At 47.6% G+C, this 26,715-nt stretch overlaps 1 protein-coding gene across 1 annotated transcript in view; it reads right to left on the bottom strand.

Annotated features, from left to right (window-relative positions):
• Positions 1–13,260, bottom strand: part of LOC122364631 (trichohyalin-like) — a 65,894-nt gene extending 52,634 nt beyond the window's left edge. Inside the window, exon 1 of the mRNA XM_043335203.1 lies at positions 11,003–13,260. Within this exon, the coding sequence (XP_043191138.1) occupies positions 11,003–13,157 (2,155 nt within the window). The 5' untranslated portion in view covers positions 13,158–13,260. The remainder of the gene's footprint in view (positions 1–11,002) is intronic.
• Positions 13,261–26,715: the final 13,455 nt, after the last annotated feature.

Raw genomic sequence — 26,715 nt, 5'->3', positions numbered from 1 at the left:
CGACTTTCACCCAGCCCTAAAGTTCACGATAGAGAGGACCGACCAAACTCCAAACAGATGCATACCATACCTTGACACCATGATCAGAGTGAAAGAAGACGGCTCTTACAGCACTGAGCTCTACATCAAACCTATGACAGCCCCCATCATCATTCACTACACGTCAGCACACCCGATGCAATGCAAACGCTCTGTACTACACTCTCAGCTTCTACGCGCCAAACGACTAGGTTCTGATAGACAAGCACAAGAACGGGGCATGGGACTCATGGAATCACTGTTCAGACACAATGGATACCCGAACAGACTCATTCAAAGCACTAAACACAAAATCATGTATCACAGACAAAGATCAAAAAGACGAAACACTAAACAACGAGACACCGACACGACTTACATATCTCTCCCCTACATAGACGAGGCCCTTGCACGACGAGTCAACGGGGTAGTGCGCTCATGTGGCGTACAGGCACGTATCGCGTGGACCAGTGGGAAAACGGTGGCCAAACACATCGTGAGGTCAGCGCTGGAAAGCCCCCCGTGCCCTGCTGGTGCCAAACGCTGTGCCACATGCGAAGCAGGGCTCCCAGGCCGCTGTCACATCAAAAATGCCGTCTACAAAATTACATGTAATCTTTGTGACAATGAAAGTACTATTTACATTGGCGAAACAAAAAGGCGCATCCGTGACAGATTCAATGAACACTTTCGTGACGCTAAGAACAAGGCAAAAAACACCCCTCTTGGGGATCACGTTACCCAAAGACACCCATCATGTACAATCACATCATCGTCATTCAAAATCTCCATTGAAAGAGTGTGTAAAGACGTCGCTGATTTAAAAATATCCGAATCAGTGGAAATAAGGAACCAAAAACCATGTTTGAACACCCAAACTTCATCCTGGCCACTTCTGCAGCGTCCATCGTACACCCCCACATAACTATATTGGACATATCCACTAATTGATTGTGACAACTACTGTCTGATTGTGCCGTTGATTTAGGCTGCGCCAAACAATGTGATGATTCATGCAGATTCTATGTTGTTATTTTGTATATTGTATATTGATCTTGTGTGTTGTATATTGTACATGTATCGTAGATATCATGGACGGCGCATTGTTATTTCGAGAGCCATGTATATATGAAATTATTCTCTCATCAAGGAGCTGATTGAAGCGCTGCACGATTTATTGATTGATGGAATCGAATTTTGTTTGTTTGTGTCGACAATTGTTTCTGTACATTCTGAAGATGGCGCAAGCCGAAATATATCAATGATTTTGTTTAATTATTCAATTTCAACAAAAAAGTGCAAAGAATGAGCATAAGGTTATTTATACATACTTTTCTACTTATGATGATGCTCAAAGATGCCATTGCTCGCCTACAACAATACTTTATAGTTTCGCCTCTAATGGTCATTAGTAGCGTTTCGTACATCAGGCTATCACTAATTGTGAGTTGGATCGAGGAGTAGTTTGAAAAATGGTTTGCAAATTCTCTATTATAAATGGGAGCTGCATACTGAAATACAGTATTTCTTATTAACGTATTTATCATATCTTTATATTCAGATTCTTGGAGAACTGCCTCGTTCATTTTCCAGAGTCCAGGTCCTTTCTCTAGTTCAGGTAATTTTAGGATCATTGTTACAAAGGAATGGTCTGACCTATATCCTGGTTTAATTTTTGTTTCAAGCACTGATGTTACTAGGTGTTCACTAACAAAAAACATATCTAATCGGCCGCATTTAAGTGGATTATTTCTGGCCCAAGTAAATTCTGATTGGTACGGATATTTAACTCTCCAGATGTCTACAAGTGAATCTTCATTTGCAAACCTTAGAAATACCCCTTTTGCGTTCCTGTTGTACTCTCGTGCGTAATTGAAGGAATCGACAGATGGGTTTATTACAAAATTAAAGTCGCCTCCTAGAATCGTGTGATCTGTATCGTATGTTCTCATTGTAGCTATAATTTTTGGTAAAAATTTGGATCGTCGTTATTAGGCCCGTAAATATTTACGAGCAAATAGGTTTCTGTACTTATCTTACAAACTACTATAATGAAGTTTCCACAATCTGAATGTTTTGTTTCTATAATCTCGCTTTGTACGTTTCGCTTAATCAAAATGCTTACACCTCTACTACGGTTTGTGTGGCATGAATGGTAGCATTTACCTGCCCATAAGCTATTAAAGTACTTTGTTGACACATCAGTGTTGTGCGTATCTTGTAAGAAAATATCTCGTAATTTTGTTTTCTGATATAATTCAAAACGTCTCTACGTTTTCTCAAGTCGCCAAGACCTCTACAATTTATAGTTACAAATTTTAACCCGGCAGGCGGTGGGCCTACCAGCCACCTTCCACGCGGTGGGGGGGGGGGGCACTTTTTTGCCCCCCCCCGTATCTCTGAAACTACTGGACGGATCCGGAAAATTCAAACGGCGTTCGATAGCCCTGTCAAATTTGTCGAGGGAAACAAAATTTCATTGACCTCGGGGTCACCGATGACGTCACAGGTCAGGTCAAAGATAAAAGGTTTCACCGTTCACAGGGCTTCTAGGGAAAGCTCTATAACACCGAGTAAAACGCATTTTGTCGAAAATCATCGATAAGGCGTCAGTTGTCTAGTACATATGTTGCTATTAGAGAACACTGGTCATACCAGGTCAGGTCACCGGTCAGGTCACCAAAGGTCACCAAGGGTCACCACATGAACCCAACTTTACTAAGGTTATGTGATGCATGTTTTATGGTCAGTTTTTCATTTCCAACTCAATGGTGTTGGTTATAAGACCATCAGGTACGGTTTAGGTCACTTTCTGGTGGAGGTCAGGTCAAGGTCAGGTCAAAAAAGGTCAAATTTCAAAGTTGATATTTTTGCATAAAATGGGTATCGATTCGATGCAGCTCGTCACGGGGAGTCTAATGGTGGTCTTTGTTTTGCGCTACGAGGTCTAGAATTGCTAAAAATTGAGTTTGAAAATTTGACGTCATCAATTTTGAACAGTTTTTTCGCTATAACTTGGCCAAAAAATGAGGTATCAATCTCAAATTTGGTATGTAGATAGAAGGTGGTAGGGACTATCACATATATTCCGGTTTTTCGAAATTTAAAAAACTTTTTGGATTTTTTGGCTAATATATTCAAAAAATCTATTTTTTGATTTTTGGGGTCAAAATCCAAAAAAATTCGAAAAACCGAAATAGCAGTTTTGTAGCCCTTTTGATTTCACACCTTTTATGTCTAAAACATTTTTCTGTATCTCTAAAGCTGTAGGCCTGACAGCTCTTCCCGCGAAACCTTTTTTTGGGTCGAAAATGGCAAAAATGACGTCACTCTTACGTCATTAGCGGCCAACCTATCATAGCCTTTGGAAAAAATGTTTGGTCACCATGTGCGCTAGCTGCTCCCGGGAGGATACTGAAAGTTTGGTGACGATCGGCGCAGCGGTTCTCGAGATATATCGAAAAAAGTAAAGGGGGGGCAAAAAAATGCCCCCCCCCCCCACCGCCTGGAAGGTTAAATCAACCATTATGCAGTATGCTCAAGCAAAAACGGAATCCATCGAGAGCAGCACATTGAAATCTCTGATTGAACGAATGAGTGTGCGTTGTCTGAGTGTGTTGGGGTGTGTGTTGATGTGTAGATGTATGCGTGAGTGTGTGTGCTTGTGGATATGATCGGTAGTACAAGAGGTTAAACCATACATGACAAAAACAAGCAGAAAACGACATATACGTTGAAAAAGATAATCACAAAAAAACGAAACAAAAACGTTTCGCGGAGCCTGCAACTCAAATATAACTAGAAACTAACCCTTAACCCTATTAGTGGCAGGCTCCTGGCTACCCCCTATTAGTGGCAGCCCGGGGGCTGTTTACGACCCCCCTTGATATCTTGAGATCTAACGGGCCGATTTTCAAAATTCAAACGGCATTCGATTTCGCTCAACGTGATCTACATTTCTAAAAAATAAAAATTAAAAAATGTCAATAGGGGGGGGGGGGTAGAGGGGGGTAAAAACGGGCAAATTGCAGATACATTTTAGACTGTTTATCACGGCCAGGTTTCTGAACCAATCTTAACGCAACTTTTGCCGATCGATAGAGAATGAACCAGGAATTCACATGGATCCTAAAAATATGCATTTTCAAAAATCATAGGCGGATACATATCATTGAGATTGGGGGTACACAAAAAGTATAGTAAATGAGGTTTTTGTTGGTACTGTTTCTAAAAAGGGTGGTAATGGTCTTGTTATGTTAAAATTTTCTTATGAGAGAACGCCTAAAATTGTATTGGTAACGCATAGGCGGGGTCAGGGCACCTATGTTGGGAGGTAAAACATAACCACCCTTTTTGGACGCCTGGATCCGCCTATTATAGCAAAAACGTGTCAAAAGAGGATGCACAATAACTGTATATGTTATCACATGATACCTTTTATTCACTGTTCGTAAAACTGGTGCAGCATCGTGATCTTCGCCCAAATGACTCCCTTCACGAATAGGACCCCCTAATTCCCAGTGCTCTGGAGCCGCCCCTGGTAAAGTTATGAACTTGAAATTTTCAGGGAATGTGCCCAATTTAGTTTTAGGAAAAGTCAGAAAATTTCAGCATCGTAGCTTCAGCGGTTTCGGAGATATTCCCGAAAAACCTGAGGGGTGGATAAAAACAACCCCCCTGCCACTAATAGGGTTAATTGCTCCGTTTCAATAACATGCGTATTGTGTGCCAAAGACTCTATCTCTTTACTCTATCAATTAACATCGAAAGACGGGAAAACGCTGTTATTATACTGCTAAATGAGAAGTAGGAAACAGCTTAAACTACGATTGCAATTACACTCCTAAAAATCACGAACCTTCAAACAAAAGCTCTGAACATTACCTCCAAGGGCTGAATTGGTACCCGCCGCGCAAGAGTCCCCTCAGTTCGTCGATCGATTGACCTTGGGAGCGTCTGCTCGTTCAGCGCTCGATGACCGTGTAGCCCAGGTCTGTCAGCCGCTGAAGGGAGTCGACTCGGGTTCCCACGCCGAACTGCTGCTCCTTAAAGTATACCTGACCTCCTCCGAATACACCGTGTAGATCTTCTTCTCGCGTTTTGCTGCTAGAAGCGAGCGGAAGATCAGGCCTCGGGGTCTGGTCAGGGACTCGTTGATGTAGAGATCCTTCCCGCGCAGCTCGAGGCGCCGCGCCATCACCGCGTCGCGAACACTTCCCTGCCCCGATCGCACGAACCGCACAATCACTCGATGGTTGGGGCCTGGGAGACGATGGGCGCGGTCTATATCACTCTCGGCGAGGTTGAGTCCTGGCATGCACTGGTTGAGCGTGGCAACAACGAGTGCGTTGATGTCCTCCTGCTCCCAGGCACCATTACCACCGCCGCCGCGCGCCACCGCCCGACCCCGCCCGTCACTCCGCCCATCACCGCCGCTCGAAGCCGACTCACCGGCCCTCCTCCCCTCTGCTTCGGCCCGCTGGTCGCGTGACGTCACGGCAGCCTGACCCCGGCTGAGGTCGGCGGGCTCCGCGGGTGCACCCGACCAAGAACCGGCCGTCGCCCCGGGCGCTGTCTGGCCGGCCAGGGGCGGCTCCAGGCGGGGAGCGCGTCGGGACGCCATGGCCGGTCCTGAGAGGATGAGGCACGGCAAGCGAGAGTTAATCTCTGCTTCCTCCACACGGGTGAGCAGGGCAGCTGTCTCCTTTCTTGAATGATGGAGCTCGTCCTGGAGTTCAGCGATGACGCCGTCCCTTTCCTCCACATGCTTCTCCAGGTCTTTGACTCGCTCATTGAGCTTGTCGATCTCCGTCATGAGCGTCTCTCGAAACTCGTGAAGGTCGCGTGAAAGCGACAGTGTGACACGGCTCTCGAGACCCTCAATGGCTGCATCCAGGTGGTCCTTGAAGCTGCGGCCGACGAAGGTGGACGGGCTGCGAGCTGGTTCCCCGTTACGGTCTCTGGCGCCGCGCTTTCCAGCGGGCATGGGGTCGCCCGACTCCGAGCGATCACGTTTCTGGCTATCACTTTGTGAGTCACCATAAGTCTTCACCAGCTCGCTCACCGACTGGCGTTCACCGTGTCCACCCACATGCAGTTGGTCACTCACTGCTGTGGCACGCTCGTTGTCCTCAGCGCCTTCGCTGCTGCTAGCCGCGTGAGACATGGCACACACGCGACGAGGGTATGCGCGTTGTCACACAAAAAGTTCACTTTCTTTCTGTTGTCTGCACTGTTGCAGGCTCCGCGCCTCGGAGCTTAAGCCGCCACCATGGCTGCTCAACGCAAACAGGAAATCAAAAAGTCACCGGCTCCGTGGGCCAAAGGACGCGGTGGTCGCACGCGACTCCGAAGCGCACGGCCGAGCGGATCGGAGCGCCGCACGCACGTCCGACCCTGACCGCTGTCACCGGTCGACTGAGGTCTAAGTTGTAGTACTGAGAGATCTGAGTTGTCACTAGTACGTGGGAGATCAGCAGCCGACTAGATGGGATATGGTTCCGCATCACACTAATCGGTACACTCTCTGATACCCCAGGCCTGCCCCGCTTCGGTCCCGGTATGAGCGCGGATTCTGCGCTCAATAGTACAGTCCACAGCAAAAGTAATGTGGAGTTTCAGTCATGGGTATGTTCTGCTTCTGAAGCTTACGAACGATTAGCCAGACTACAATGAAACTTTGAATGTAGCTTATATGTATCGTCACCCTTGCAGCTGCAACTTTAGCTATTGACACCTTCTTTTCGATCACTCCGCATTAAACAATCGCAAGTCAAAGCCAACCGTTGAGATTGGTAAAACCCTACATTGCGGTGGGCTGTACCTATTGGGACACTCGGCACAAACTTTATCAATCCTCTCGTATGTCTGAGGCAATGGTCATGGAGGCGAGGACCGCTGCAGCCACGGTGGACTGGCGGCAGGGGTGAAGTCACTGCTGACCCTTAGGTCACTGAAGGTCATCAAAAATCAAACCGTTCAAACACATGAAATAGTTTTGACAATTGCATTTGCAACTAGCAATGTGTAATGTGTATATACATGTACCGAATATCTGTTTCACATTCTCAAATTTCACTAACCTGACCAAAAAGCCACAGGCTGTCATGATCATGTGACCTAAACCGGGCAAGTCGCGTCAGCTCTATTTTGCGCAGTATTTTCCAGATTGGCATGATGTCACCGTCCCACCCCTTCTCGGACCGACGCTACGCCAACCGCATCATCCTGCCTGCGGCTGGGGTATACGGCGGTGCCAGCCCTCCTATCTGACGTCCTTCCTGGCCAGCTGCGGCTGCAGTGGCCGTCACCCTTCCTGTGTTGGACGCGGTGGTTCGGAGCAGCGCTATCTGTGGAGCCCGGTGTGTCGTCGTTTTTGTATAGGTTACTCGTATTTCGTTCTGATATTATGTACATCGCTTCCAGTAGCCCACATATTAAATGGCTTCGATGTAACGGTTCGTTACACAGATTCCCATCACCACATCGACAACTGACCTTGTGTCCGGTCATCGAAAGATGGGGGATGGGGACTGCCGTTTGTATAGTATTTACAGAGCTTCACAACATTGTATTAGGTCGTTCAATAAGTAACGAACAATCGGTCAAAACTTCTTTATTTCTTTATTTAACACTTTCAAACTTTCACAGATTATAGATCAAATGTTTCCGAATGTAGCCTTTGCCTCAAACCAGTCGCCGCCCGCCTGCACACACTTCTCCCAGCGTTCCGGCCAACGCCGGAATTCCGCCCGGAAAAAACGCGTTTTCCGTCTTTTTCACCCAGTTTTTGACAGCGCACCTGACTTCAGCGTCGGTCTCGAAGTGTTCACCACGGAGGCCATCCTTCAGGGGACCAAAGAGGTGAAAATCTGAAGGAGCCAGGTTCGGACTGTAGGGCGGCTGGGGCATGATATTCAGCCCTGTCTCGCGATCTCCTCGCGTGTGGCGTGAGACATGTGCGGACGAGCGTTGCACAACACTGCACAATACATGTGTTGTAAAAACAGTCCATAACCAACATAAGGTGTTCGGAGAGCCAACATCAATGTCACCATTTATAGCATAGCATTAGTCATTAAAACTACATTTTGCAGTCGTAAAAACAACACATACCTCATAGTTATAAACTATGACTATATAAACGCTATACGCATTGCTAACATCGCCATCACATGAGCACTGACCTTATAAGCATTAATAAAAATGCAACTGGTCTCGTTTTATCAATCTCAGCATCTACACTAGCGACATATTTCCACCATTTCTGATGCTACATATATCTCGCTGTCGACATGTTCTCCGTAGTAGCGCCTCCCTGAGTTTGTCACAGTGATTTCGCTGGTATCCTGAAACACAAACAGAGCAGGCTTGGTTAAATCAAATATGAGCCTGGCCTTAGACAACCGAAACAACATGAAAAATACAATACACGTATTTATTAGTACATGTTCATTAACAATATTTTCTCGTTATTATGTACTGAAAACGTAAAATACTGGAATAATTTTCCACTACGAAATTACCTCACGCCGGTCACTGTGGGTGGCGCCGCTCCAGATCCTCCCGCTCCTGCCGGTGACGTCTCCTCTGCTCCTCCAGCTCCTGGTTGTGCCGCTCCTGGAGCTGGATGAGCTGCTGGCGGTGTCTTCGCGTCACCTCTATCAGGTTCCGCAGGTGTTGACAGCGCCGGCTCGGCTGCCGCTCCTGCTGTTGTGGTTCTGGTTCATGTTGCTGTTGTTGACGTCGTCGTCGTCGTTGTTCTTGTTGTTGTTCTTGTTCTAGTTGTTGCTGTTGTTGTTGTTGATGGTGCTGTTGTTGTTGTCGTCGTCGTTGTTGTCGCTTTTGGTTGTCTGAAATCAGAAGGACAATAGTCAATACCTATACAGATTCTGAATGAAATAGTTGTAGGGTGTTTTTATTCATTTTCAAATAGTCTCCGGCTATAAAATCAACATAGGATATGTAAAGCACGTGACTGCGCCCATGATTTAACTGCAAAATGGTTGACAAGCAATGTTATTAACAGTAAACCTTACCACGCTCAACTGGCTTTTCCTCCTCCTCCTTCACTTTGAGGTTCTTCTCCTGCACCTTCCTGCTTTCCTTCTCCCTCTCCTTCTCTTTCTCTTTCTCTTTCTCCAACTCCTTCCCCAGCTCCTTCTCCTTCTCCAGCTCCTTCGCCAGCTCCTTCTTCAGCTCCTTCCGCAGCTGCCGACGGCTCCTGCTGCACTCCTCCATCAGCCGATCCAGCTCCTCCCCGGACTGCATGTTCGGGTATCTCTCCTCCAGCTCTTGTGACTCCCTGAGGTGTTTCTGTTTCAGTTTGTTCCACTGCGTGTGGACCTTCTGCTCCAGGTCTCCCCACTCTATTTGGTGCTGTCGCTCCAGTACCGCGCACTGCCTTCGGTTTCTCCGGTCCAGCAGCTCCAGCTGCCTCCGACGTCTCTCTTGCTGCGCCTGTCCCTGATACTGTAGCTCCACGCACCTGTTAACACTCTCGTGCCGCTGATGGAGCCTCTTCCGCTCGTCATGGTGCAGCATTTCCATGCTCCGCCACTTTCTGTCATGAATCCGCTCCAGACGCCGGCGCTCCTCATCATGCTGCTGGTTGAGACTCCTCCTTTCCCCGTGACCCCGCCGCTCCAGCTGCTGCCACAGCTGCTGGTGCTGTCGCTCCAGCTGCTGCCATTTCTCTCGCTGAGGGCTGGGCAGACCCCCTGATGTCTGGTCCTCGTCTGCGCTGCGCCGCTTCTCGCCACCGGTCTCTCCGTCTTCGTCATGCTCCTAATCTGAAACGTATCAGTTGGGTAGAAAATATTAGATGGGTGGGCGTTGAACCGACGAACTGCTTAGTACTTAAAACCCGCGCCCCGTAGGGGGGGGGGGGGCGAAACGCCCCCTGTCCTTTTCGGTCGATATCTCCTAAACGGCTGGAGATATCGCCACCAAACTTTTAGGACCCCTCCGGATATCAATTTTACACATTGTGATTAAAATGTTTTCCAGAGGCTATGATAGGTTGGCCACAAATGACGTCAGAGTGACGTCATGTTTTGTCATTTTCGACCGAAAAAAGACCTTCGCGAGAAAACCTGTCAGGCATACAGCTTTAAAGATACAGAGACATAAAAGATGTAGAATTGACAGGGCTACAAAACTGCTATCTCGGATTTTTGAAATTTTTGAGTTTTGACCCCCAAAAATCAAAAAAGCATTTTTTTGGATAAATTAGCCAAAAATCCAAACAGTTTTTTGAGTTTCGAAAAAACCGGAATATATGTGATAGTACCTACCGTCTTCTATCTACATACCAAATTTCAGATCGATACCTCGTTTTTTGGCCAAGTTAGAGCGAAAAAAAACTGTTCAAAAATGATGACGTCAATTTGTCAAACTCAATTTTTGATACACGACACTTTCATATTGTGACCCCCGGTGACCTGACCTCGCTGTGACCTGACCTGGTATCAGTGACCTCAGATAGCAGAGTATGTGTTTGTCGAACAATGTACCATCGATGGTTTTCAATAAATTACCAATTTACTCGATATCACAACATATTTCTTGAAATGCCTGTGAACGGTGAAAATATGACCTTTGACCTGACCTGTGACGTCATCGGTTTGACCTAGGTCAATGAAATTCGGTCACAAGGTAGGTCCCGGGTGGGGCTATCGAACGCCGTTTGAATTTTGAAAATCGGCCGGTAACTTTCCGAGATCTTAGGGGGGGCCGAAACGCCCCCCCCCCTACGGGTGGTAGGGTCCGCCGGTAGCCCTACGGGGCGAGGGTTAACAACCACAACTCAATGATAGAATGAATAGACAGGATCTGCTCGCGGGAAGATCACAACATTGGACGCATATCGATTTTCATTATTTGCACTAGTAAGTATTTCTCAGTCGTTTCTGGAATGACAATGGAACTTGAAAGCAAATGAAACGACGGAATTTAGCATTGGTTGGCGTCACTATCGTCTTACCCTCTGAGTCGGCCTCGTGCACCGCCAGGTAGTGCGACGTCATCTCCCACCGGTCCGGCCACCAGCCGGTGACAGCGTTGTACATCGTCCGCAGCCGGTCACCGGACAGCAGCTGCTGCAGCCGGCGGCGCCAGAGGCCGGCCGTGGCGTCCACAGACGCGGCGTCCATCTCTGGTAGTTTGACACGGAGCCACTCATCCAGGTTCGTGTTGATGTGCAGCTCCAACTTCTCCCGAGTCTCCGGGTAGGAACGTATGGGTCGGTAGTTTTTCATCCAACTGTTCTCCACTGCCCGGTCTATATCCCGCCACCAGGCCATTTTACCCGGTATGTTAACTTGCACAGCCTGCAGCAGCAGCTCGGGCCGCAGCAGCAGCTCGGCACGGCCCCGCGGCGTGTCCAGCTCGGCGGTCAGGCCGGCCGGCCGTTCCTCCAGCGGCCGCCGCAGCTGCTGACGCCACCAGGTGGCCACCTTGTCCGGGTCACCCAGCAGGAGATCGAGGTCAGATCTAGTGAGGACTTGTATCAGGGGGCCCACGTCCAGCGTGACGATGTCATTGACCTGTGATGTCATTGGCGTCCCGTCCAGGAGGTCTGCCGAGTCGACCACTACCCACGCCATGAATATGAGACACTGCTGCAGGTATGCTCCTGATTCGGTGTAATGCCACCACTGTAGTAGAAGTGGTGCCGTGTGGACCAGTGGAGGGATGTTCACCTTCCGCCAGCACTCCCAGCACGGAGCTGTGTGGCGGAAACGGACACCGTCAAGTACCGCCTGTCGGACGAGCGTCCTTGCGAGTCGGAGCCGCAGCTGGCGCTCGAGCTGGCGCTCTGTGAGTTGCTCTAGCCCGCCCTCCAGCAGCAGATCCACGTCCCACTGATCCACACAGCTTGCCATCAGAAGACGTGTGACATGCTCCCTCATCAGCCGTACTGCTTCAATGATAGCCCGCCGCTCTACAGTGCTGAGCTCAGCTGCCACATCGATGTTATGATCGAAAAAACACGGAATTTTCCCGGCGTTCAATTTGTCTTCCAGCCAGTCAAGTATTTTGTTGACACCGTCGGTGACGCCTTTCCACATCGAAGCTGGCGTGGTTTGAGCCAGCCACAGCCCGGCTGTTTTTATGAAATATGACTTCAGCGGTACATCATCGCTCATCACTTTGTACTTTTTCAATGTATTTTTCATGGCTTTCACTGCCACAATAGCCGCTCGTGTGACTGGAGCGAGGTATCGAACAGTGATCACCTCTGCCCGTGAGTAGGAAATCCGAAACTCAATTAACTCGGTGTCGCTGCCGTGCCGGCCGGTCGGGACAAGGTGTACTCCGAATCGTCGGATGTCAGCCCTCGCCGCTGCTGGCGGGAAGTCCATCTCCAGGTGATAGCCGTCGAACTGGTCCTCTGCCGGCCACCACCCGCGCACAAGAATGCACGGCACGAAGTCGATGCCACCGTCTGTAACATCATTTGATCTTTTGACGTTGACAGCTGGTCCGGCGGTGCTGATTTTGCCGTTTCTCATAATCCGACATAATTTTACCATTAGCTGGCGGATGGAGTCGGCCGGCAAGGCCTCCAGCGGCTTATCATGGCTGCATTTTGTCGTCTTGACCCAGTGCAGCGTCACAAAGCCAGGGTTTTTGGTCGGTCGAGCCCACAGCTGCGGTGCCGACTGTGGAGTAATAACGGCCGGCTCCTCTCTCTTTCCGAGTGCTGCCCATTGGAATGGTCCGTCGAACTCGAACATCAGATCAAAATCTGACGTTCCACCTACGCCCACTAACCCGTCCGTCAGCCCCTCGGCGCTGCTGCCTGATCTATTGATGGATGCTACTCTGAGGGGCTGGTCGGACTGACAGTGCCGACAACGGGCGGCGGAGGCGTCATTGATATCCTGCAGGGCTGCCATGAGTGGATAATCTACCTGCGTGGTGACAGTGTGTCTTACCTCAGCCTCGGTACAATAGGCCTGCCACCTGGTGGAGTGCTTGTCCCTAATGTCGGCTGCCAACAGCAGAGTGTCGGGGATGAGATGTGCACACGATCCATACTTGTCTGCTAGCTTCCTCACTCTCCAGTCAAAGCACCGTTCCAACCTCCTCTTCCGCTCCTCCTTCCCCGCACCGAACAAGTCAGCTCGTGACATGGCTGCCCGCTGCTCTGACTCTCCCGGACTGACTGAGGTCGGCCGACGCCGCTGTAGATATATACCAACCCCGACAGGAACACAGATAAGAGGGAACGCTCTGTGGCCGTGTCCGTCCAGTGACAGCGACTGACGCGATGCAGTGGAGAAGTCGGTGGCAGCGCTGTTGTTGGGGATATAGTTTGATGTAAATCCACATGTCCTTGTGTTGTCACTAGCACTGAGAGGTCTAATAACGTAATATTTCTCGGATTTAGGGCATACCGTTCATAACCAGCGTTCAAATCTCCAACTGTACATAGCCCGCGCCCTGGTGTGGGTCTGAGCCACCTTCGCCCTGGTGGGGGGGGGGCCAAAATGACCCCCCCCCGTCTAACTCGAAAACGAAGAGGGCTAGGAAGACGCGGAAAAAAGCAAACGAAAGCCCATAACAAGTACGTTCGAAAGTATTTCGGTCATTTTTTCGCTAAGGTCAATATTGAGGTCGCTAGAGGTCATCATAGGTCAAATTTCAGTGTTTTCGGTGTTGCCGGACATATTCCGCTGTAGCTCGGAAACTAGAAGAGCTAGAGAGCCGCAGAAAAAAGCAATCGATAGCTCTTTTCAAGCTCTTTCGCCAAGGTTCGTCAGATTTGACCTCAGCTCAACGGTTTGGCCTACAGAGGTCATGCAAGGTCAACTTGGCAAATTTCGTTGAAAATGTTTTTAACTATAGCATGCATTCACGAGAAAATAGAGAAACGATTCATGCACCATCGTGCTTGGCTCGTCGAGACGCGTCGAATGATATATAGTTTGACCTCGAAAGGTCATTTTGAAAATTTGACCTCAGGTCAAGGTCATGACCTTACCGAAATAGGTCATGCTGCATATCATTCGATCCGCATTGACGAGACAAACACGATAAACGTCGAACGGAGTCTCTATCTCTATTCAATAACAAGTAAGTGCAGAAAAACCGCTGGTGACCTCTGGTGACCAGGGAGATGACCTAGCGTGACCTCAGCGAGGTCACAAGCAAATGGTTTCACATGGGCTGTGATTTGCTGACCCAAGACACTTCAATAACGAAATATAGGAACAATCACGTCCGATTTAGCTGAAAAACAACTACTTTTCGATTCTCCCATTGACTTATAATGGGGAGCAGCGATGACCTGACCTGACCTTAGGTCACATTTATAAAAAATCCGAGATAGCCATTTTGTAGAGCTGGGCGACATCTTCAAGTACTGTAAATTTTACATCGATCGGATAAAAGCTGTGCCTTTGAGAGAGCTTTGAACTTTTTTAGAGGTGGTGTCAGTTTTGGTGACCTTGTGACCTGACCTGACCTGACCCGAACCCCCCAAAAAAGGACATGATGTAAAAATGTTGAATAAACAGCTATACAAAGTTTCAGGGCGCTAACTCAAGTGGTTTCTGAGTTATCGCTGAAAAACCACAGGGGGGGGGGGCCAAAATGGCCCCCCCACCAGGGCGAAGGATAGGGTCGACTGGTTCTAGGCCCTGGCCTAGGGTGTACAGTAAGCGTTAATTGAAACCCAAACACCGGTTCCTTTACACCGCTTCCGTAGATCGTCCGTTACATCCATTGTCATACTGCTAAGTGCTAACGACGACACCCGTTTTGAAGTATGGCCCAGAATGATGTTCACGTGATAAGGACACAGACCGAGCCCCGGAAATAACCGCTATGATTCACGAAAAAAAATGACTTGATTACCATAGCCCTAAGGAAATCACAATTTTGCCTTCTCCTCCGAGAAATTTAAACGAACAGTGATCCTTCCGTTGTCGTACGCACTACGCACACATCACGCAATTTTTCCCGCACCACATCGACAACTGGCCTTGTGTCCGGTCATCGAAAGATGGGGATGGGGACGGCTGCTTATATAGTATTTACAGAGCTTCACAACACTGCACAATACATGTGTCATGAAAAACAGCCCATAACCAATGTAAACGCCGGAAGCGTTTATTGTCTCCATTTGGTTTTGGTTTATATTCTCCTGTCCTTTCCTGTCCCATTGTGAGCCCATCGGCCCGTCTTGTTGAGCGAGCTGTAGGAAACGGAGAGCCAGTAGAAGGCTCTGCTGTCTGGTTGCAGCCAGAGGTAGGGGGCAGCACGGAGCACGGGTTGAGACGCTGATTGGTACTTTGGTACTTGCAGGGCACTAAAGAGTTGGTACTTGTGTAACGTCATGTGGAGGGGAACAAGGAACAAGGCAGTGTATGATGGGAATGTGGAATTGCGTCGTGTCGAATGGTTAGCCAAATACTCATGTTAAAATACGTTAAATTTGTGATTCGCGTGACATCTCATGTGATGCATAGGAGCCTTTTGCATTCAGAGAAAGACCTATTATAATGGACACGGTACTTAGTGTGGTACTGGAAATAGTGCTGGTACTCATACGCCAACACGTCAGATTTGGTAACCGCCCATTTCATGCCGCATTTTGGTTCTTGGAAAGCGTTTGAAGTATAAGAAGGCGATAGCGTTCAGGCGTGAAGAATATGTCTGCAGGTGGATAATGTTGGTGAGTGTTATCGTCTCTAGCAATAAAGAGACGCTTAATTGTTATCAATATTAGTATTCATTGCGCTGCATTGTTACAAACTGGATCTGAGAAATGCGCCGATTTGTGTCCATTTTTGCGTATGTGTTTAATCGCGAATATTCTGCAGGATTGCAGTGCAGCACTGAATAAGTTTGTCTGTTATAAGGCCAGAAACATTATCTCAGTGTTCAGGCCATTTAAGGCTATTTGATTGCAGTGGGAGAGCGACACTCGTACGACCTTGACCTTGGCCGCGCCATATTCGTCTTGAGCTCTGTGTTTGGCCCCCCATTGCCCTGTTTGTCTTTCGTTTCTGCTTTATTAATTTTGATGTATCCTTTCAGAAACCTTGCTTATTTGCTTACTTTGGCCTACTTGGATGCTTGTGAAGCTGGAGTCACAATACAGAGGCCAACTATCAAGTTGCACGAGTTTTGCACCACCAGACTGCAGAGTTTTGGAGACGCCTGGAGGCGACAGTTTCAACATCACCTTCATCTTCAGTTGAGTTCGGAGCAGCACGCCCAGCCAAGCTGACCTGCAGCAAGTTCGTCTCGCACACTGAGGTCAGGCCACTGTGCTGCCATATGGTTTCTTGGGGTCAGCCAGTGGACTATTGTGGTGTGTGATGGCTTGATGCAGTGGTCAGCAGGTTTGAGGCCCTGTTTTGATTGGATAGTAGCAGTTTGGTCAGACTGAACAAGTTGTAATATGTCATCATCATCATCATCACGTTTATTAAGAAACAAAAGAATACACAAGATCAAGATAAGTAAGAACTGGTGCAAAAGCACTCGAAAGTGCTTAATTCAAGGCACCAGCTCTGTTAACCCGCGCCCGGCTGGGGGTCCTGGATTTCCACGCCCTGCTGGGGGGGGGGGTGTTTGAACACCCCCCCTTCTAACTCGGCTCCTGGGCCACGTAGCGACACGCGGAAGGCGGCGTTCGAAAGAGCGTCAAAAATAATGGCGAAATCACTTCGGTCAATTTTTTGGTCAGGTCAAAGGTCAGGTCACCAGAGGTCATTGAAGGCAAAATTTCGCCGATTTCAAGGTCGAATGTCGACAATTTCCAAGAAGCCAACGTATAACTCGGGAACCAATAGAGCTACAGCGGCGCGGAAAAGCGCATTCGATAGCCCTATTAACGCCCTTTCTGAGTGATTCTCTCAGATTTGACCTAACGTCAACGGTTTTGCCTGCAGGGGGCAAAAACTGCAAAAATAGCCGATTTTTTCGGAAACAGTTTTTCTGCAATAACTTTTGACTCAAGCCTTGTACGAGCTTACTTTTACCGGCATCGTGTTCCTCTCGTCAAGACGCATCGAATGAACTATAACTTGACCTTGAAAGGTCAACTTGAAAATTTGACCTCAGGTCAAGGTCATGACCTGACCGGAAAGGGTCGTGTTGCATATCAGTCGATCCGTATCGTCGAGCTGAACACATCTAAGGCGTTTTCATCGCTCTAGCATGCCTCTATCAAAAGTTATTTGCGAAAAACTGTTAGATACTATTCGTGACCTTAGATGACCTCAGGGCATAAACAGGGGTCACGGACACCATTTTCATGTTCAGTGTGTCTAAACCACTTGTAATTCAGTGTTTGGGAGTGTTTATAATGTCTTTCGTCCAAAAGAGGCGCATTTGAATTTTCTCCCATTGACTTATAATTGGGAGGTCGCAAAATTGACCTGACCTTAGGTCATCGATATCAAAATTCTGAGATATACATTTTGTACATGCTATTGCTCTTAGCAATCGCTGAAAGTTTCAAAGCAATCGGTCACTCGGTGTAGCTATGACAGACATTGCATATTTTTATGAGGTGAGGTCACTTCAAGTGACCTGGTGACCTGACCTTGAATGACCTTGGTCTGAAATTTTTACAACATGTGTAGAATTGATGTATGATAAGGTATACCAAAAACGGCGGCGCTCCGCGCCGCCGTTTTTGAGATATTCGCGAAAAACCACAGGGGGGGGGGGTGTTCAAACACCCCCCCCCAGCAGGGCGCGGGTTAAAGAACATACAAGCAAATAAACACATACACACATATACAAGAACTTAAAATGGATTCAAACAAACTAAATCGCCGGTCGCCGCCACCAAGCCGAACGCGTCGCGCATTAGAGGTTGTCCAGAGAGCCCCGTTGCCGACGCCACCCCACCGAGACACGCCCATCCCGCCTCGTAATTAAATAGTCAGAGTGTTGGGATTGTAAAGCGCCCAGAATTAAGTAAGAACGTTTGGAAGTGTTGAGCCACCGCCCGGCCGTCGCCACTATTTAGGTTGGTGCCATGAAGAAGGATTTCCAATTTTTTATTAGTTTGGTATTCATGAAAGTTAGTATGGAGTGTTTGCGATACTTTTTGGTAAAGGATGCGTCTTTGAGGTAAAAACAATGGACATGCTGTGATGAAATGACGAACGCTTTCTATGCTGTGACCACAAGGGCATGCCGGAGAATCTTGTTTTTGAATGTTAAATTGTTGTGAATTTAAATCGGACATTCCATTTCTTAGTCGCGAATGTAGGATGTTGCCTGTCTTTGACCCAAACGAGTAGTATTTTGGTGGCTGGGGGGAGCCAATATGGTGTACAATGTGTTTTTTGAATTCTACTATGGATAAGGATTTAAATGTTGCCGGTAGTTCGTTGTACTCTTTGCTTGTGGTGATAAAGAATGATCGTTGATATGATGATGTTTTCGGACGTTGGATCGTGTGGTCATGGGCATTTCTTAAAACCAACTGTGTATCTGTCACCCTTGTGTTTGTTATAAGTTCTTGTATGTACTTCGGTAAAATTGGTTTCGATTTAACGAGTTTGTGATATAGTGACAATCTATGAATGCGTCTTCTTGTCGTTAGTCTGTCCCATCCTGTCTCGAGTCGTAATTTGTCGGAGGGTGTTCTAAAGAGTGCTCCTGTCGTCAGTCTAGCCGCTCTGTTTTGCAATGTCTCCAGTCGTGTCGTGTCCTGTACTGTGATATGTCCGTCGTAAACAGTGTCACAATAGTCAAAGTGTGGTCTTACATAGGTAGTATATATTTGGTGAAGGATGGGTCTTGGCAAATGTTGTGCAATAGGATACAATGGACTGAGGGATATGTTAACTTTTTTGCATATTTCGTTAATATGACAATGAAAGCGAAGATCGTCAGAGAAAATTAAACCGAGATGTTTGTGTGATTTTGCTAGTGGTATTGCTTTCCCTCCGAACGAAAGAGTCGGTGGCATTTTGGAATGTTGTCTGTGAGTGAATGTTTGTTGCACTGTTTTGTCGGCGTTGAAAGTGATAGCCCAATTTCTTCCGTATTCGAAAATAGAGTCCAGGTCTTTTTGGAGCTGATTGTTCTGTTTCGCGTAAGTCAGTTTCTGAGTGTGAGGCATAAAGTGATGTGTCGTCAGCGAAAAATAAAATATTGTGCTGTGTCTGCTTTGAAAGGCCGTCAAGATAGATAAGAGCTAAAAGTGGTCCGAGGACGGAGCCCTGCGGGCATCCTGCATTTATGGTCTGTGGTTCTGACAGTGTGTTGTTTATGCGTACCATTTGAATACGGTTTTTGAGATATGACTCCAACCATTCTAAAAGTTTTCCAGTTATTCCAAAATCATGTTCGCATTTGAATAACAAGCCTTTATGCCAAATTTTGTCAAAGTACTTTGCAATGTCCAAAAAGATAGCTGTGAATTGTTTTCCTGTGTCTAACGATTTATACATGTTGTTTGTTAGATAAAGAAGTTGTTGTTCAGTGCTGTGATTTTCTCTATAACCACTTTGTTTTTCCGTGAGGAGTGAGTTTTCTATAAAGTGAGAATACATTTTTCTGTAAACTGTTTTTTCGAATACCTTTGAAAGAGCTGATAAGATACTAATTGGTCTATAACAAGTAAAATCTGAGGGGGATCCTTTATTCTTGTAGATAGGTGTTATGTGGGCAGCTTTAAATGTTGATGGAAATTTGCCTTCTGCAAGTGATTTGTTAAATAAACGAGACAAAGGTTCTGCAATTAAAAGAGCTGTCATTTTCAATAATCTCACAGGAATTTCATCTGGGCCAGTTGATTTGTTGACGTTAACCCGCGCACCGACGGGGGTCTGCGCCAACTTAGTACCGACGGGGGGGGGCGGATGACCGCCCCCCCCCCTGAGATTTAGAGAACGAAGCAAGATAGCGACAAGCGGTAAACGGCATCGGATACGCACGGACAAGGTCTACAATTTTTACTAAGGTCATTTTCAGGTCAGGTCAAAGATGACGTCACAGGGGTCGAAAAAGTCAAAATGGCGGCGCTAGATATGGAGGTTTTTCTCGAATAACTTTCGAAGTAGTCAAGATAGGAACAAACTAAGGGCAGCATCGTGATCCTCTCGTCAATCCGCATCGAATGATATATATGTTGACCTCAAAAGGTCAAGGTCAAAGGTTGACCTCAGGTCACGTGACCTCGAGGTCATCATGTATATCATTCGATGCGTCTTGACGAGCTGAACACAATGAGACCATCCGCGCGGCTGTATCTTGTTCCTGTAAGGAGTTATTGGCAAAAAACCTTTGGTGACCTTTGATGACGTCACATGACCTTACAGCTGCCCAACAGCAAAACAGACCTCAAAGTAGTGAAGGTTGATCGTATGTGAAGTCATGTATGGTATATGGGGCCATTCCGACCCGTTTTAGTGGTAAAAACAGGGAGCTGATTTTTCCCCCATTGACTTATAATGGGGAGGTCGCGAAATTGACCTGACCTTAGGTCACCGACATCAAAATTCCGAGATATACAAATTGTAGCTACTAATGACCTAATAACATCCTGCGACTTTCAAAGGCCTCCGACATCTACTGTAGCTCTGGCACGGTGACAAAGTTGCAAAAAAGTGACTTGAGGTTGGGTCATTCAAAGTGACCTGGTGACCTGACCTTAAAAGTTAGGAGGTTCAAACTTGCACACCATGTGTAAAATTGATGAGAGAATAGTCATACCAAATTTCGCGGCGCTACGCGCCGCGGTTTTCCCGCTATCCGCGAAAAACCTCAGGGGGGCGGATATCCGCCCCCCCCGTCGGTGCGCGGGTTAAGACTGTTCAACAGTTGTAATACCTCCCTTTCACTTGTCCGGATGTTTTCGAGATTAGGTGTGGCTATTTGTTCGGGTGTAATATCTGGAAGCTGCTGCGAGTCTGAAATGTTGAGTGTCGATTGGGCGGCAAAGTGGTTGTTAAGTATTGCTGCTTTTTCGGGGTCCGTTATGATAATGTCGCCATTTGGTGTTTCTAGCGGTGGAATTATGTCAGTTCTGGATTTTCCCATTAGCTTACGCAATGTCTGGTGATATTTTAACGGATTGGGCTTCAACACCAGTAGTTTTTTAACTTCGTTCTGCATGTATGCATTTTTTAACCGTCTATTAAGCTGCGTTACTTTGTTTCGCTGGTATCTCCATCTGTCCCAGTGGTAGTCCAGATTTGTGTTCTTGGCTTTCTTGAATAGTCTATCCCGTTTCCTTATATTCCTCTTCAACTCAGAAGTGACCCATGATTTTTTGTTGGACTGTATTTTCACGCGTTTAGTCGGTATTGAGGCAACAGCTGCGTCGTATATTGTTTTCGTAAAATTTGTTGTCGCTGTGTCTACGTCACTGTCAAGTAAACGATCCCAGTCAGTGTCCATTAAAAGATTTGTAAGACGAGTTGTGTCCATATTTGTGTAGTCCCATATCAGTCTGGTGTCCGCTTGATTTTGTAAGGGCAACATGAAGTTTAACGTCTACGAAGTTAAGTTTAATGTCTGTGAATTTGGTTGACAAAGCTGTTGGTGATTTGTTTTGTAGTCAATGGAAGCAGTACTTTGACCTGGAATAGGCAGGTTGAATTTGATTGCGTATTGATGTTTTTGGATTAGGCTGTAAACTGTGCACGCTTGGTTTGAAGGTTGCGCAGCACTGAGCTGATTGGTTGCGTTGAGGATTTTTGGTTTATGTGGCTAAGGTTTTTGGTTTTTTAAGATTCCTTCACAATCCTTGCCTGAGATTTGGAATTGCCTATCCTATTTTCCTGTACATTACCATGGCCCTACCACTGCTAGCAGCTATTCAAGGTCTTCGAATCTCAGAACTGAAGGTTGAGCTTGAGAATCGTAACCTAGACAGCAGGGGAAACAAAGCTGCTTTGGTTGATCGTCTTTATGTTGCTATGGAGAAGGAAGGTGTACAGCCAGAACAGGTTATGCAACTGAAGAAGGGTCTATCTGTGGAGACGAGGACCAAAGAGGATGGGGCTGAACCACAAGATGAGACCAAGTCACAGGAAAATGCAGCCAAACTTCAAGATGTGACCGGAGCACAAGAAGATGTAACCACAGCACAGAATGTGATTACAAAACCTGAACATGCAACAGAGACACCAGAAAAGCTGGCCAGACAAGCTGATGGTGTGACCTTACCACTGCCAGACGTCCGTCCAGAAGACAGTGTCTCACAGCAAGGATCCAGGACATCTCGTCGTTCAAACCGGTCCAGCACTGTAAGATCAGTTCGGAGTGCTGCCAAAGAGGAACACATGAAGTCAGCCGCAAGAAAGGCAGGAATCTTACCCAAGATGGAAGTCCTAAAGGAACAAGCTACCCAGGAAGCTAAACTACAAAAGCTTATCAAAGAAATGGAGTTCAACAAGCAGCAAGGCCTGTTGATGGCGCAGTTGGCAGAGGAGGAAGCTCAGCAGCAGGTTTACGAGCAGTGTGGAAGGAGTGAGGTTGGGTCACTTCACAGTTCCCAGGGTCTGCCAACCCGACCCTCACCTCAGGTGTTGAATCCATAGGCCTCCGTCTTCCAGCCTCAGGGAAACCACGCAGAAGCGAGCCAGAAAGGCCAAGTGTTGGAGGAAAGGTACAAGGAGTCTGAAGCGCACTGGCAGACGGCTCATCTACCCCCAGCGGAAATCATCAAGTTTCAGGGCGATTCAAGCGAGTATTTTTCCTTCATCCGCTCATTTGACAGCCGTATTGGAAAGAAGGCTATATCTGAGGAGGAAAAGCTGTTCTACCTCCAGCAGTTTACTGAAGGTCGGCCGAGGGAGTTGGTCCGTGGTTGTCTCCACATGCCGCCCAGCAAGGCCTATCAAGAGGCGAGAAGACTGTTGCACAAGAAGTATGGAAACGAGGACAAAATCAGTGCAGCCCACGTAGAATTGTAGAAAAGCTTTTGTCGTGGCCAAACATAAAACAAGACAACCTGGAAAGCCTTGAGAACTTCTCTGTCGCGCTAATGGTATGTGAGAGCGTGATGTCAGACATGCCCGCCGGCATGCGGGAAACGGACCACCCGCGAACTCTTCGCAAGCTGGTTGAAAAGCTGCCCTTCCCGATGCACGACCGTTGGAGAAGACTGGCCGACTCAGTCATGGAAAACCAGCATCGGCGAGTGACGTTCTCAGACCTGGTGGCGTTTGTTGATAAGGAGACCAGGGTGGCAACAAACTCACTCTTCGGACGACAAGTGATGAACACATCGAAGGTGATTCCAAAGGAAACCAAGATGACTCCTAAGGATACTCAGCGTCAGAAGCCGAAGTACGGACTAGCGACTGCTGTACAAGTTCCCGCTGGCTGCGCTTTCTGCAAGGAAGGACACTCTTTGGAAGACTGTGAAGCACTCAAGCAGAAGGACCTAAATTCCCGAAGAGACTTCATCAAAGAAAATAGGCTATGCTTCGGATGCCTGAAGAGAGGACATGTCGCGAAGAAATGTCAGCAAAGAAGTACCTGTAAGGTCTGTGGTGGAAGACACGTCACGTTGCTGCACGAGGAAAGAAGCCAGAAAGATCCTCAGCACCGACAGACTCCTGAAAAACCTCAGGAAGCCCCATCTGTGAAGACGTGCCGAGTACAGCACTCCAAATGGAACACAGGCTTGGCAGTCGTACCTGTGATAGTCAAGTCAGGAAAGAAATCAGTAACTACACATGCTCTTCTAGACAGTGGCAGCACTGCGTGCTTCTGCCAGGAATCTCTGCTGCAGAAGCTGGGACTCGAGAACAAGAGTAAGAAGAAGCTGTCCCTGACAACAGTTTGCAAGGATCAAGTCGAGATTGAGAGTCAGATCATCACTGGGCTCGAAGTAGGTGACATCGATGGACAGCATACCCTCCAGCTGCCAGCAGTCTACAGCCTAGAGAAGGTACCGGTCGATGTGAACGACATACCAAGACAAGAAGATGTCAGCCGTTGGCCGTACCTGAGTGGTGTGAATCTGTCGAGCTTGGATGCACCAGTCGAATTGATGATAGGCAACAATGTCCCACTGGCGATGGAGCCGTGGGAGGTGATCCATAGCCAGGGAGGAGGGCCTTTTGCCACCAGGACACTCTTGGGATGGGCTATCAACGGTCCTGTTCGACATGAAGGAAGAGGTCTGGTGAAGGCAAATCGAATCAAAGTAGAAAACGTTGAAGACATCGAGGACATGATGATCCAGATGTACAACGCAGAGTTTACTGAGAAACTCTCAGACAGCTCGAAAGGACCTTCGATTGAAGACAAGATGTGGCAGAAAAAGGTAGAGGAGACCATCACGTTCACGAAAGGACACTACGAGATAGGTCTTCCTCTGCGAGACAAGGACACTCAGATGCCAAACAACAGGAACATGGCGCTGCGGCGACTCTCCACCATCCAGAAGAAGATGGAGAAGCAGCCGAAGTTCAGAGAGGACTACACTACTTTCATGAACAACGTGCTAGAAGAGGGCTACGCCGAGGAGGTGCCCGAGGAGAGCCGAGGAAGAGCGGATGGGCTGGTATGGTACATGCCCCACCATGGAGTCTACCACCCTCACAAACCTGACAAGATTAGGGTTGTGTTTGATTGTGCGGCTAAGTCTGACGGTGTGTCGTTGAACGACAAGCTTTTGCAAGGCCCAGATCTGGCAAACTCCTTAGTTGGAGTCCTACTACGCTTCCGCGAAGAACCAGTAGCCTTCATGGCAGATGTGAAGTCCATGTTCTACCAAGTAAAGGTCCCAGAGTCTGAAAGAGATCTGTTGAGGTTTCTATGGTGGCCTGGGGGCGAGATCAACGAGGAACCAAAGGAGTTCCGCATGACCGTCCACATATTTGGAGCTGTTTCATCCCCAAGCTGCTCCAACTTCGCGCTAAGACGGACTCAAAGGTCATAAAAGTGGGCGGGTGGCTACCCACGACGCTCCTGTTGTTACCCCGCGAGTTGCTGGGGGGGGGGGGCGTTAAACGCCCCCACTTTTTTCGCCGGGCCATAGCATAAAAACGGCGCGCCGCAGGCGCGCCAAATTCTGGGTACCTGTAGGGAATCGATTGAAGTTTATTGTGACAAAGTTTCAAAAAAATCGGTCGGAAAATTTTTGAGATATCGAGGTTTTAGTGACGTCATGATTTCTGAGTTTTCGACAAAAAAGGGTATATGTTCAAAAAATCATATAAAATCACAGAATAGACATACAGACATGCCGTAAACGCCATTAGACTGCCAATACCATGGTTAATCAAATGGCTATCTTCGATTATTGATTATCGTTCCGCATTTTCCATAATCTTGAACTGAATCTTGGCAATTTTTCGTGACTACTTCACGACCATGATACATGAATTTCTTAAATTGAACTTTTTGAGCCAAACACGTACACATATGATAAAATGAATGTCACCATCGTGTTCTACGCCCCAAATTACCTATAAAACATGTGTCATGGGCTGCGAATATCAGTTTTGATTTTCGGGGATATGTGCCTACCCGGTTGACCTGACCTTGACCCTGACCTATGCTTGACTGACCCCTACATGGAGCTGACACTCTTGTAGGCCTTATAAGATGGATTGTGCACCGTTTTGACAGAGTTTATGGCGAGAGGCGCCCATTGCGAAGTCCTGAAGTCCATACTATTGAAAGCCCGATTTCAGGTGTTTGACCTGACCTTGACCCGACCTGTGACCTCAAAATTCAACTTAAAAGTACTCATCTGAAGTGTCTCGTCGCGCTCTTTCGTTTGCCGCCTCGTGCGTTTCGCTGCGCCTATTGGTTCTCGAGTTATCGGCTGGGGGCGTTTAACGCCCCCCCCCCCAGCAAACGGTGGGTGGCGAAATACCCCAGCAACTGCCGGGTTACCAGGTGGCTACCTGAGCCTTTGTGTTATTGAAGCTATTGAAGCAAAACAGTTCGTAAAAACGGCTTCTTTACTCATTTGCCCTCTAGAGACTAAATCTTGACGTGGGGTCAACTATGAGGACACATTACGGATCGAGCGTTAAAAGGGTTATCGAATGCGATTTCCCGCAGCGCTGTAGCTCTACTGGTTCCCAAGTTATGCACCGGATTTTCGAAGAATGTTGAAGTAGGCAACATTTTACCTTTGATGGCCTCTGGTGACCAGACCTTTGACCTGACCTAAAGATGACCGAAATGTTTCGTCTTGCTTTTTGACGTTCTTTCGAATGCCACTCAACCCTCGCCGGTATTGGTGTCTTGCCAACAGCGAAGGTAGGGGGGGAGGGGGCCCGTTGGATCCCGCCTTGCCGTTTGGCCCTTGATCGAGCTAGAGCTTTGCGGTATAAACGAACGTGTTGCCCGTGACAAAAGGAAGCCGATGCTACCTGATTTTTAAGGTCCAAGGTCATTGGTTGACATTCCGGGTCAGAACAATGACGGCCAAACGACGGTAAAGTCGGGACCTGTTAGAACGTCGTTGAGTGAGAATATTACTTTTTTAGGGTTGCTGATCACGAATATCCTGTAAGTTTTGATAATCAATGATGTCTTCATCGACTTAGGTCAGGTCAGGTCAGGTCAGATCAACCAATAGCGGTCCTGCCAGGTATTCGCAGTAGGTGGCAACGGCCTCTGACAGCTGCGTAGCATGTTACGCACCAAAACTACCTCGTAAATGTTCAAATGGTTGCTCAATTCGAAATTAGCACCAAAAACTAGATTAGAAACAAGTAAAACTCGCGAGAAGTGAAA

This window comes from Amphibalanus amphitrite, unplaced genomic scaffold, assembly GCF_019059575.1.
Source record: "Amphibalanus amphitrite isolate SeventyFive unplaced genomic scaffold, NRLGWU_Aamphi_draft 000687F_arrow, whole genome shotgun sequence".
In the NCBI taxonomy this organism is placed as follows: domain Eukaryota; kingdom Metazoa; phylum Arthropoda; class Thecostraca; order Balanomorpha; family Balanidae; genus Amphibalanus; species Amphibalanus amphitrite.
This window is presented reverse-complemented; position numbering and strand designations above follow the sequence as displayed.